The sequence below is a fragment of the Pleurodeles waltl genome, chromosome 3_1, assembly GCF_031143425.1.
Source record: "Pleurodeles waltl isolate 20211129_DDA chromosome 3_1, aPleWal1.hap1.20221129, whole genome shotgun sequence".
NCBI lineage: Eukaryota > Metazoa > Chordata > Amphibia > Caudata > Salamandridae > Pleurodeles > Pleurodeles waltl.
This window is the reverse complement of record NC_090440.1, coordinates 1,910,160,046-1,910,173,145: the sequence shown is the minus strand read 5'-3', so window position 1 is coordinate 1,910,173,145 and position 13,100 is coordinate 1,910,160,046. Positions and strand designations below refer to the sequence as shown.

At 46.8% G+C, this 13,100-nt stretch overlaps 1 protein-coding gene across 1 annotated transcript in view; it reads left to right on the top strand.

The window, feature by feature from the left end:
• Window positions 1–13,100, top strand: part of YWHAE (tyrosine 3-monooxygenase/tryptophan 5-monooxygenase activation protein epsilon) — a 186,400-nt gene that overhangs the window by 85,529 nt on the left and 87,771 nt on the right. The window contains exon 4 of the mRNA XM_069226092.1: window positions 9,292–9,498. Coding sequence (XP_069082193.1) covers window positions 9,292–9,498 — 207 coding nt within the window. The remainder of the gene's footprint in view (window positions 1–9,291; window positions 9,499–13,100) is intronic.

Here is a 13,100-nt window from a genome sequence, read left to right as displayed (position 1 = left end):
TGGAGATGCCCGCTCCTGGACACAGCCTCCACGTTTGGCGGCAAGTCCAGAGGAGATAATGAGAAAAACAAGGAGGCGTCACCAGTCAGGACAGCCCCTAAGGTGCCCTGAGCTGAGGTGACCCTGCCTTTAGAAATCCTTTATGTTGAGATTGGAGGATTCCCCCAATAGGAATAGGAATGTGCCTCCCTCCCCTCAGGGAGGAGACACAAAGAGGGTGTATCCACTCTCAAGGAAAGTAGCCATTGGCTACTGCCCCCCCAGACCTAAACACACCCGTAAATTGAGTATTTAGGGGCGACCCTGAACCCAGGAAATCTGATTCCTGCAACCTAAAGAAAAAAGGACTGCTGACCTGAAAGCCCTGCAGACACGACGGAGACACTAACTTACTTGGCCCCTGCCCTGCCGGCCTATCCCCAAACTCAAAGAACGTGCACAGCGACTCATCCAACAGGACCAGCGACCTCTGAGGACTCGGGACTGCCCTGCACCTAAAGAACCAAGAAACTCCAGAGAACAGCGGCACTGTTCAGAAATTACAACTTTAAATCAACTTCCAAAGAACTCTCTTCCCGCCAGAAGCGTGAGACTTCCCACACTGCACCGGATACCACCGGCTCGAGTTCAAGAGAACCAACACTGCAGAGAGGACTCCCAGGAGACTACGACGATGTGGGTACCCTGAGTCAGCCTCCCCTCCTCCACCACGATGCCTGCAGAGAGGATCCAGAGGCTCCCCCCTGACCGCAACTGCCTGGTAACACGGAACAAGATGCCTGGACCAAGCACTGCACCTGCAGCCCCCAGGACTAAGAGGAACCACCCACCAGTCAGTACCGAAGTGACCAGCAGGTGGCCCTCCTCCTAGCCCAGTCGGTGGCTGACCCGAGACACCCCCCCCCCCCCCCCCCCCCCCCCCACGTGCCCTGCCTGCATCGCCAGAAGTGACCCCAGGTCACTACATTGCTTTCAATCGCAATCCCGACACCTACTTTGCCTGCTGCACCCAGCCACCCCTGTGCCGCCTAGGGTATGTTTTATGGGCTTGTGTGTGTCCCCACCCAGTGCTCTACAAAACCCCCCCCTGAGGATGCAGTTACTTACCTGTAAGCAGACTAGGACTGGAGAACCCCCGTTAATCATTGGTACCTGTGTGTTTTCGGCCCTCCTTTGACCTCTGCACCTGACCGGCCCTGTGTTGCTGGTGCTGTGGCTTTGGGGTTGCCTTGAACCCCCAACGGTGGGCTGCCTCTACCCAGGAGACTGACTGTGTAAGTGCTTTACTTACCTGAGAAACCTAACCAAAACTTACCTCCCCCAGGAACTGTTGATTTTTGCACTGTCTACATTAAAAATAGCTTATTGACATTTTAACCTAAACTGTGTGTACTACTGTTTTAAATCAAAGTTCTGTACTTACCTGTGTGAAGTACTTTGCATTTTATGTACTTATCTTGAGTCTTGTGGTTCTAAAATAAATGAAGAAAATGTTTCTATTTAAGAACTATTGGTCTTGGTTAAGTCTGAGTGTGTGTGTCCCTCATTTATTGCCTGTGTGTACAACAAATGCTTAACACTACCCTCTGATAAGCCTACTGCTCGACCACACTACCACAAAATAGAACATTAGAAGTATCTAATTTTGCCCCTATCAACCTCTAAGGGGACCCCTTGGACTCTGTGCACACTATCTCTCACTTTGAGAGTATGTGTTGATTATAATACGAGCCCCCGTACCTTGATAAAAATTTAGAAGCATGCTATTACTTCATCAGGAAACACACACTTTTTCAAAGTAAAAGATAAGCCAAATAAAATGCCTGTTCGGCATCAAATATTTATGATTGCCGCTGCTTCTTGGTGATTAGAGAAGAAATCAATAGCCTGGGTCAAAAAAAGAGTGCAGTTGCCATCAGTCTATTTGACAAAAATAAAACGCTCTGGCCTTGATGGATCAGTGAGTGACGCCCAGCAATTAGGTGACTGACTGATACGGCGGTAAGAATTCACATTATTATGGTATTTATCTTTTTTTTTTATTTATTACCATCTCTAAAGCTGGATTTTTTTTTCCCTCACCTTAGTTAATTGAACTCAGTAATTGTCAAAAAAAGGGAGGAGTTCTTGCGAAAAGCATTATACACCTCATTTGGGATACCATTACTCCTGCAGGCTTTGGCCTCAGGCCTTTTCTGTAAGGCTACTGCCATCCCTTGGGTGTTTATGATTCAGTCTGAAAGCTTTTCCGTTTGAGCTATATCCAATTGTATAAATCAGATTAGGCTAAAAAAACGTTCAAGGCTTTTTGCTGGAACTGTATGGACACATTGATAAATTGACCTATAATGTTGAAGGAACACTTCAGCTATAGCATTATTCCTAGTCTGTACTATGTAAGGACCTTGAGCTATTGATCGCCTCAAGAATAAAAAAAAATTGCGTATATTCTGCTTTGCCATCAAAAGTTGTGTTTTCATCCTTGCCCTTTCCTCGATCTTGCCCTGCTAAGGGCATCCTGAGCGATATCGGCTGCCCGCTGGTGCTCTTATTTGAGAATTTTGCTCTTTGTGCTTTTTACGGCCCTGGAATGTAGCCTTAAAGGCCTCCCACACCTCAAAGACTGAGGCAGTCTTTTGATTATATTTGAAAAATTCCCTAATCAGTCCACGTCTCAGACGGCCAGACCTGATCAGACAAAAGGGTTTTTATCAAATTGACACCTTGACTTGGCTTTGCCAGAGGTCATCCAAATCAAAGTTGTGCTTCCTTGCAGAAGGAGTTGAAGCAATTTTGGGCTTGCACTGTTTTTTTTTTTTTTTTTTTTTTTTTTTTTTGTTGGAAGTATCCAGCTTCAGGTCTTGGTTGAAATTGAAGTCCCTTCCTTCTGAATATCATGGGTCCTTTTGTCCCCCTTAACTAGATTGTATAACTCCGAGGAGCTATTGCATCCATTATGGGACCGTAATAGGTAGCCAAATGTCAACAAATGAATGCCCCACCAGGCTCAGAAGGAGCACCACCTAACCAACTATCTCCTAAACTTAAGGATACCATCAACTTTCCTGCCAAAATAATCAATCGGCTGATAACAGCGCATGCATTCCCCCCAATCCTCTACAAATGATGCACCTCACCTGGGTTCTTACGTAAATTAAATCACCATTAAGTGGTAAATGTTTTTCTGAGCGTGAATCGTCTCGATTGTAGGTATGCTTGATTCATTAGGTGGATGTGCACACGCTGCATACTTTTTCATCCCACTGTGCTAGGCCTCTGCAAAATTTAAATAATGATTGCATAATGTTGGGTATTTTGCATTGGTGAAAAATTCCTCAATTACACCACATTGCATAATTATGTTTCATTCATGATGAAAAATTAACGGCAAATGTCATTCACTCTGGAAAATTTACTGCAAATGCATGAGAATGGTGGCACTGAAATATGGCTGTTGGATTTTCGTTTCTTCTAATTATAAATAATTTTGTGTAATTATGCCTAAATTTCATTCATATACATGAAAGCAAATTATGTGAATTTAGAACACCCCTAATTTTAGGTTTTCCTATCTTAAATATTACTTGTATTGATGTTTGCACCATTAAATCTAAACTTATTGTATTCAAATCTTAGACGCTTTGGTTCAGCCTCTTTCAGCAGTTTACAACAGTGGTGTAAGGAAATGCCTCCTTGGCATGGTTGCCCCCTGACTTTTTGCCTTTGCTGATGCTATGTTTTCAATTGAAAGTGTGCTGAGGCCTGCTAACCAGGCCCCAGCACCAGTGTTCTTTCCCTAACCTGTACTTTTGTATCCACAATTGGCAGACCCTGGCATCCAGATAAGTCCCTTGTAACTGGTACTTCTAGTACCAAGGGCCCTGATGCCAAGGAAGGTCTCTAAGGGCTGCAGCATGTCTTATGCCACCCTGGAGACCTCTCACTCAGCACAGACACACTGCTTGCCAGCTTGTGTGTGCTAGTGAGGACAAAACGAGTAAGTCGACATGGCACTCCCCTCAGGGTGCCATGCCAGCCTCTCACTGCCTATGCAGTATAGGTAAGACACCCCTCTAGCAGGCCTTACAGCCCTAAGGCAGGGTGCACTATACCATAGGTGAGGGTACCAGTGCATGAGCACTGTACCCCTACAGTGTCTAAGCAAAACCTTAGACATTGTAAGTGCAGGGTAGCCATAAGAGTATATGGTCTGGGAGTCTGTTTTACCCAAACTCCACAGCACCATAATGGCTACACTGAAAACTGGGAAGTTTGGTATCAAACTTCTCAGCACAATAAATGCACACTGATGCCAGTGTACATTTTATTGTAAAATACACCACAGAGGGCACCTTAGAGGTGCCCCCTGAAACTTAACCGACTGTCTGTGTAGGCTGACTAGTTCCAGCAGCCTGCCACACTAGAGACATGTTGCTGGCCCCATAGGGAGAGTGCCTTTGTCACTCTGAGGCCAGTAACAAAGCCTGCACTGGGTGGAGATGCTAACACCTCCCCCAGGCAGGAGCTGTAACACCTGGCGGTGAGCCTCAAAGGCTCACCCCTTTGTCACAGCCCAGCAGGGCACTCCAGCTTAGTGGAGTTGCCCGCCCCCTCCGGCCACGGCCCCCACTTTTGGCGGCAAGGCTGGAGGGAACAAAGAAAGCAACAAGGAGGAGTCACTGGCCAGTCAGGACAGCCCCTAAGGTGTCCTGAGCTGAAGTGACTCTAACTTTTAGAAATCCTCCATCTTGCAGATGGAGGATTCCCCCAATAGGGTTAGGATTGTGACCCCCTCCCCTTGGGAGGAGGCACAAAGAGGGTGTACCCACCCTCAGGGCTAGTAGCCATTGGCTACTAACCCCCAGACCTAAACACGCCCTTAAATTTAGTATTTAAGGGCTACCCTGAACCCTAGAAAATTAGATTCCTGCAACAACAAGAAGAAGGACTGCCCAGCTGAAAACCCCTGCAGAGGAAGACCAGGAGACAACAACTGCCTTGGCTCCAGAAACTCACCGGCCTGTCTCCTGCCTTCCAAAGAACTCTGCTCCAGCGACGCCTTCCAAAGGGACCAGCGACCTCTGACTCCTCTGAGGACTGCCCTGCTTCGAAAAAGACAAGAAATTCCCGAGGACAGCAGACCTGCTCCAAAAAGACTGCAACTTTGTTTCAAGGAGCAGCTTTAAAGACCCTGCAATCTCCCCGCAAGAAGCGTGAGACTTGCAACACTGCACCCGGTGACCCCGACTCGGCTGGTGGAGAACCAACACCTCAGGGAGGACCCCCGGACTACTCTACGACTGTGAGTACCAAAACCTGTCCCCCCTGAGCCCCCACAGCGCCGCCTGCAGAGGGAATCCCGAGGCTTCCCCTGACCGCGACTCTCTGAAACCTAAGTCCCGACGCCTGGAAAAGACCCTGCACCCGCAGCCCCCAGGACCTGAAGGACCGGACTTTCACTGCAGAAGTGACCCCCAGGAGTCCCTCTCCCTTGCCCAAGTGGAGGTTTCCCCGAGGAAGCCCCCCCTTGCCTGCCTGCAGCGCTGAAGAGATCCCTTGATCTCTCATAGACTAACATTGCAAACCCGACGCTTGTTTCTACACTGCACCCGGCCGCCCCCGCGCTGCTGAGGGTGAAATTTCTGTGTGGGCTTGTGTCCCCCCCGGTGCCCTACAAAACCCCCCTGGTCTGCCCTCCGAAGACGCGGGTACTTACCTGCAAGCAGACCGGAACCGGGGCACCCCCTTCTCTCCATTCTAGCCTATGCGTTTTGGGCACCACTTTGAACTCTGCACCTGACCGGCCCTGAGCTGCTGGTGTGGTGACTTTGGGGTTGCTCTGAACCCCCAACGGTGGGCTACCTTGGACCAAGAACTGAACCCTGTAAGTGTCTTACTTACCTGGTAAAACTAACAAAAACTTACCTCCCCCAGGAACTGTGAAAATTGCACTAAGTGTCCACTTTTGAAATAGCTATTTGTGAATAACTTGAAAAGTATACATGCAATTGAAATGATTCAAAGTTCCTAATGTACTTACCTGCAATACCTTTCAGACAAGATATTACATGTTAAATTTGAACCTGTGGTTCTTAAAATAAACTAAGAAAATATATTTTTCTATAACAAAACCTATTGGCTGGATTTGTCTCTGAGTGTGTGTACCTCATTTATTGTCTATGTGTATGTACAACAAATGCTTAACACTACTCCTTGGATAAGCCTACTGCTCGACCACACTACCACAAAATAGAGCATTAGTATTATCTCTTTTTACCACTATTTTACCTCTAAGGGGAACCCTTGGACTCTGTGCATGCTATTCCTTACTTTGAAATAGCACATACAGAGCCAACTTCCTACACTTTGCAGAACAACCTGTACTGCAAATGACAGTCGCTACCGACTCAATACAAGTAGCCTGGTGAACTCCTTTGAATAAGCTTTTGGTAAAGGGCAGGATGTTGGAACAGAAAGTAGCCTTAGATTTCCGTAGATCTGGTCCGAGTACACATGAGATTGCATTTACAATATCCGGTTTGAAAGCACTCTCTAGCTTTCAAGATTGGCTCTTGATATGCAGGGGTGTGGAATTTATTAAAATATCTACTTGTCCACGGGACAGGCTGCTTCTCAAATCTACTTGTCCTGTAAAAAGATCTACTTGTCCCTTTGGTGCCATGTAGTGTGGCGCCAAATTATGGCAGCAATCTCATTATGTAAGAGCTCTGATAATAGCCTCTCTGATTATGCCAGGGCTACTACCATAGTAGGGCTTGAATACATGCAGTCTCAATCCCTACTGTAGCAATTTCCTTATTTTTCCACCTTTCTGCAGATCTGCATACTGGGGCTGGAGGAAGCAGTAAGCAATAGTTCCAGGGCTGGAATGCCTTTGAGTCTGCAAACCTACTAACCTGCATGTTTTAAAGATTTTCACCAGCTTCTCTCTAATATTTTCCCATAATAAGAAAGGTTGGACATTTACTCCTGACAATGGCAGAATTAGAACTTCTTCCAGGGTTGGGAAGAAAGTGGCTGGAGGGAAAATGAACTTGCAAATGCTCAATAGATTTTCACATGAGAAAATCTACACATGCGTATTTACCCATGCTAAAATACAGTTCACAAATATTTTATAGGGGTACGACATATACCATGGGTGCACTTTTGTGACTTTCTTTAAGAATTTGGGGCCACATGTAGGTAGGTTCATATTTGCGACCCGTAAATTGCGAGTCGCAAATCCGAATGTAGGATGGTGTCCCTGACACCATCTGTGATTCGCAAGGGCTTCGCAAATGCACACCTCATGAAAAATCATGAGGTGGGTCGCAATTTGCGACCCCTTTGCGAATGGCGGCCTCACAGGGATGGTGGCCTGCTGGAGACAGCAGACCACAATGTCTGTGACTGCTTTTCAATAAAGCAGTTTTTTTTGTAATGCAGCCCGTTTTCCTTAAAGGAAAACGAGATGCATTACAAAAACGAAAAATGAAACGTTTTAGTTTCATTTTTTCAGAGCAGGCAGTGGTCCGCAGGACCACTGCCTGCTCTGAAAAAATGTTTACAGTGACATTCACAATGTGGAAGGGGTCCCAGTGGGACCCCTTCCCTTTTGTGAAAGTGTTAGCACCCATTTGAAATGGGTGCAAACTGCGATTGGCTTGCGCCCGCGTTCGCAAAGCAATCCTACATTGCACTGCGAGTCGCAATTAGGAAGGGGACACCCCTTCCTAATTGCGAGTCACAAACCCGTTTTGCGATTCGGTAACCAGGTTACCGAATCGCAAAACTGGGTTTGTGCATCGCAATGTGCTTTTTGCACGTCACAAACAGCGAAAGTCGCTGTTTGTGACATGCAAAAAGCTACCTACATGTGGGTCTTGGTCCCTAATTAGGTCTGGTGTTAACAAAGACATTTTGTTTTTATTAAACTTCTATTTCTCTCTCTTTTGGCTGGCTTTACTGTGAGTGATCGCATTCTTCTCTTCCACAAGGAGCATATTGGCACACAAAGTAGTTTTGTTCAGTGTCAGGAACAACAGTGGCAATCAGTGACGTAACGAAACTGGAGGGTGCCCCTTTGCAAAGAACATGGAGGAGCTCCCTCTCCAGACTCACTCAGGGCAGGTGCTGTGCTGAAGGGGCCCCCTGGAGGGCGGCTGCGGGGCCTTTGTTATGCCACTGGTGGCAACGTGTGCTTTTGGAGTTCAAAAACGTTTTTTTTTTTTTTGTTTTTTTTGCCAGTGTTTGTTACAATGTTGAGAGTCTGGTAGCTCCCACAACAATAAAGTGTTACAAAAGCCATGTCAAAACAAGACACGCATTGATGAAACTAAAAGACTTATAAAAATATGTCAGATCAGTTGGCTTTGTCAGTTTGTTTATTTTCATGCTTCCCATAATAGTGTTGAAAATGGTTACACTGATTTTCCATTCGAAATATTTTTGGGAAATACTAGCATGCATCAAAACATTTTACTAAATGACACTTCATTTGCATCTAATCAGAGAGCATTCTGGGAGCATTATACTTAGCCTCATAGCCTAAACTTTTCAAACATGTGTATACACGTTTTTTTTTTTTTTTGTACTGGAACCAACGTCAGTAGTGAAGTGTGACCTTAAAACATTTATTTACAGCACTCACCCTAATAATGAAGGTTTTCAAATAATGAACCATAAATACAAGTTCGAACAGCATTATCTTTTGGAAACACATTACCTCAACTGCAGAGAGTTCCACTCTCTGTAAACAGGCAGCCACAGGGTTTGTGCTGCAGAGGGTTGGGCCTACTTGTCCCAAGGACAAAGTGAACATAAAAACTTGTTGCCCTTGACCTCAAACAAGATGTCCCGGGCGTCGGGCGATAGGAATTCCACATCCCTGATATGTCACCGGGCTGTATGAAAAGCTTTGGAATCTGTGATATTGGGCTTTTTCGGAACAGTGAGTGCTTTAAAAATGTTTAGCTTGTGCCATTGGCTGTGTAAAAAATGCATGTTAGTAGATAGATTTTTTGGACTTTAACCTAGTGTATTCATATTTGTCATGTACCCTAAGTAAATTAAAATGGCAGCATAATTATTGAACATGAAGATAAAATTGAATTGTTTTTTCATGTGTCCTCTATTGTGACTCAGTTAATTTCCTTTTTTTTTTTTTTTTTTTGTAGGTACTGTTTCTACTTTTAAGACTAATATCAGAAATGTGTTCAAACCTTTCTTTGAAAATAAGTTGATTTGTGAACTGAGAAAATTAACTGGTAAATATTCTCCTCTCCACAGGAAAGGTGACTACCACCGGTATCTTGCAGAATTTGCAACATCAAATGATAGGAAGGAGGCTGCAGAAAATAGCCTGGTGGCTTACAAAGCTGCAAGCGATATTGCAATGACGGAACTTCCACCAACGCACCCCATTCGCCTTGGCCTGGCACTCAACTTCTCTGTGTTCTATTATGAAATTCTCAACTCCCCTGACCGTGCCTGCAGGTATCTACCAAACATCCTTCAAATTGCAGGACTGTGAAATATACAAGAGCTTGTTTTTCTGTTCCATAGAGTTCTCAGTGCCACTTTTGTTTAACTGTTACAAGCAAAAGGATGGTGATACACATCCAGAGTGCAGATCAGAATGTTTTTAACAGTATTCATTCAGTCCACTATAAATGTTTTGTCCTTTCCGATGCTAAATATAACAAGATATTTGTAAATAGAATAGTTTTAGCGTCCTTCATATGGGTGGGAATAGTCACCGATTGACTTTACTTAAGATTAGGAACAAGTAAATTGTCCTTCCAGTGCCACAGAGCTAGAATGGAAGATGCCCAAACAGGTGGACACTAATGAGCAGGGTTTTTTCAGAATTTTTTCAGAATTGCATTGATGCACACCCCTGCTGTAATTAAGGCTTCATGCTGTTTACCTTTCAGAGCAGCACATTTTGAATGTAAGAGGCCAATTTTTAATTCAGTCTAGGGTTATTGTAAATTCATTAAGCTCCGCTAGTCCTTCTCAGCCAAGCCATTGCATCCTTCACTGCACCAAAACAGTCAGGCACCTGCATCTAATCCGAGCCTAGCTTGTGCCTTGCTCATGTAGTGTCTGCCACTCTAGAAAAGGTAATTTGCTTGCCTTTTGTATTTCACTCCTAGCATTTGCTGTTCGATTCAGAGAAATATTTCACTGCATACTTGTTTTAGATTCCGATGTTCATTATTCCACTATCTTTTGATTGGGGATTTTTTTTGTGCAGATAAAGCTTCGTCGTGCGGCATTGGACAAAGGCAATGTGTAGGAAAGTACCCTCTTTTTGGGATGGTTACCCCCACTTTGCTTGGACTGTTTTCACTGGGATCCTGCTAATCAGGACCCTAGTGATTGTGCGCTGTTGCTCTAAATTTAGTTGCTTAGGACTTTGCACACCCCACAATGGGCATACTAGTGCCCCCATATAAGCCCCTAGTAAATGGCACTTAGGTACCCAGGGCATTGAGGCACCAGGGGTTCCCCATGGGCTGCAGCATGTATTATGCCCCCTATGGGAGCCCAAGCAAAATGTGTATGCAGGCCTGCCATTGCAGCCTGCCTGAAAAGGTTCACCTTTTGACCACAGGTCACTGCACCTGGTCACTGTAGTCACCTCTAAGGTAGGCCCCCCAGCCCAGAGGGCAGGTCCCTGTATGAGGGCACCTCGTATGGGCAGAGGTGCCTGTACGAACTCTAGCTCCATTACACTAGACTTTGTAAGTGGGGGGAAGCCTTTTTACCCATGTACGGGACACAGTGTCCTGTGTCCAGCTACATAATGGTGACTCCGAACCTGTGCAGGTTTGGTATCAAACATGTCAGAATCATAGTCCAGTACTGTTGCCAGTATTGGTGGTATGATTCCATGCACTCTGGGGGCTCCTCAGAGGACCCTCAGTGTCTTTGCCGGGCAGCCCATGCTGCTGCCACCCCACAGACAGGATTCTGTCCTCCTGCTGCTTGACCAGCTTAAGCAGGGGAAGGCAGGGCAAGGGATTTCCTGTGGGAGAGGGAGGCAACACCCTATCACCTTGGAAATAGGTGTGACGTGGCTTGGGAAGGGTATCCTCCCCAAGCCACTGGTATGCTTTGAAGGGCACATTTGGTGTCGTCCTTGCATAAACCAGTTTGCACCAGTCCATGGACCCCGGACCCTTCTCTGGCACAAAACTGGAGAAAGGAAAGGGGAGTGACCACTCCCCTGTCCATCGCCACCCCAGAGGTGGTGCCCAGAGCTCCTCCATGTGGCCACTTAATTCTGCCATCTTGAATCCAAGATGGGCAGAGGCCCCTGGGAACATCTGAGTGGCCAGGTCAGGCAGATGACATCACAGCCCCCTCCTGATACATGGTCATCTTGCAGGTGACCAACCCACCTTTTAGGGCTATTTAGGGTCTCCCTCTTGGGCGGGGTCCTCAGATTCGATGTGCAAGATTCCAGCAGGGCTCCTCTGCATTGTTTACTTCATTGTCTGGCCTCTGGAACTGCAACTGGACTCTTCAGGATCCAACTATCTGCAACTTCAGCAACGACTTTGCTTTGCATCATTGTTTTTCTGGCTCCTTCCAGCAGCTGCAATATTTCCCCAGCTGTGCATCCTCCGAGGGTGCCAAGTCTTCAGCCTACACAAGTTGTAAGAAGAAATTTCCCTTGTAGGGAAGGAGTCACTCCCCTGCATCTGCAGGCACCAACTGCAATGACTTTCTACGTGGATCTTCTCTCCTCTGGAACTTCTTGGGTCCTGCATCATAGGTGGTGGTCTGGAGTGGTCCCCTTGGTCCTCTCTACCAGCTGTCCAACTTGGAGACGGTAAGCTGTTGATGCTCCTTGCAGGGCAGTACCCGTTCTTGCAGCTACCAAGGCTTGTTTGGTCCTTCTCCAAGGGATCTTAAGGCTCCTTGTAGCCCCGGCCCCCAGCACTCCATCGTGCAAAGGACAGTCTCCTGCTAGCTGTTCCAGCGACATGGGACTTCTCAGGTGTGCTGACCGGGCCTCTCTCAGACTCCTGTAGCCTGTGGGGGTTGCCTTCTCTTTTTGTGGCTCTCCCAGCTGCTGAGGGTCACCCCGGACTCCTCTCCTTGGGTTGTCACTTGCTGGTCCTCTTCAGCCTTGCAAAACCTTCTTCTGCGACTCTTGCATTTGCCAAGGCTTGTTGGTGGTTTTCCTGCACCACTGACCGACTGCATTACAAATGCCGACGTGGGACATCACTTGCTTCAGTTCTCAAACTCCCCTTCTGCTCCTGTGCAGCACTGCTGACTTTCTTCGTCCACCAGCGACCTGGTCCTGCATCAACTGAAGGGGGGGTAGTGGCTCCTGCCACAACTGGACACTCCAACTCGAACTGGACTTGGTCCCCTTCCTTTGCAGGTCCCCTCCTGTCAGGATCCACCTTTAGGGTCTTCCAGGTTGGGTTTTGCACAATCCTTTTCCTAAGTCCTCCTGTTAGTTTTGGGGAAAACCAGGAACTTGCCTCTGCTCGCATGGTCGCTGGGGGTCACTCTGGTACTCACCTCTTGGGTTCCTAGTTCCTGCAGCTCCCTTCTACTGGTTCCACTTCCTGGGATGGAGGACTGCTTTTCACATTCCTCTTTTATTATATGGTTTGGCCCTCCCCTAGGGCCCTCACTATTTGCTATTGCTTTTACCAATGTGTAAGGAAATGCCTCCTTGGCATGGTTATGCCCTGACTTTTTGCCTTTGCTGATGCTAAGTTTTGATTTGAAAGTGTGCTGAGGCCTGCTAACCAGGCCCCAGCACCAGTGTTCTTACCCTAACCTGTACTTTTGTTTCCACATTTGGCACACCCTGGCATCCAGGTAAGTCCCTTGTAACTGGTACCAAGGGCCCTGATGCCAGGGAAGGTCTCTAAGGGCTGCAGCATATCTTATGCCACCCTGGGGACCCCTCACTCAGCACAGACACACTGCTTGCCAGCTTGTGTGTGCTAGTGAGGACAAAATGACTAAGTCGACATGGCACTCCCCTCAGGGTGCCATGCCAACCTCAAACTGCCTATGCAGTATAGATAAGTCACCCCTCTAGCAGGCCTTACAGCCCTAAG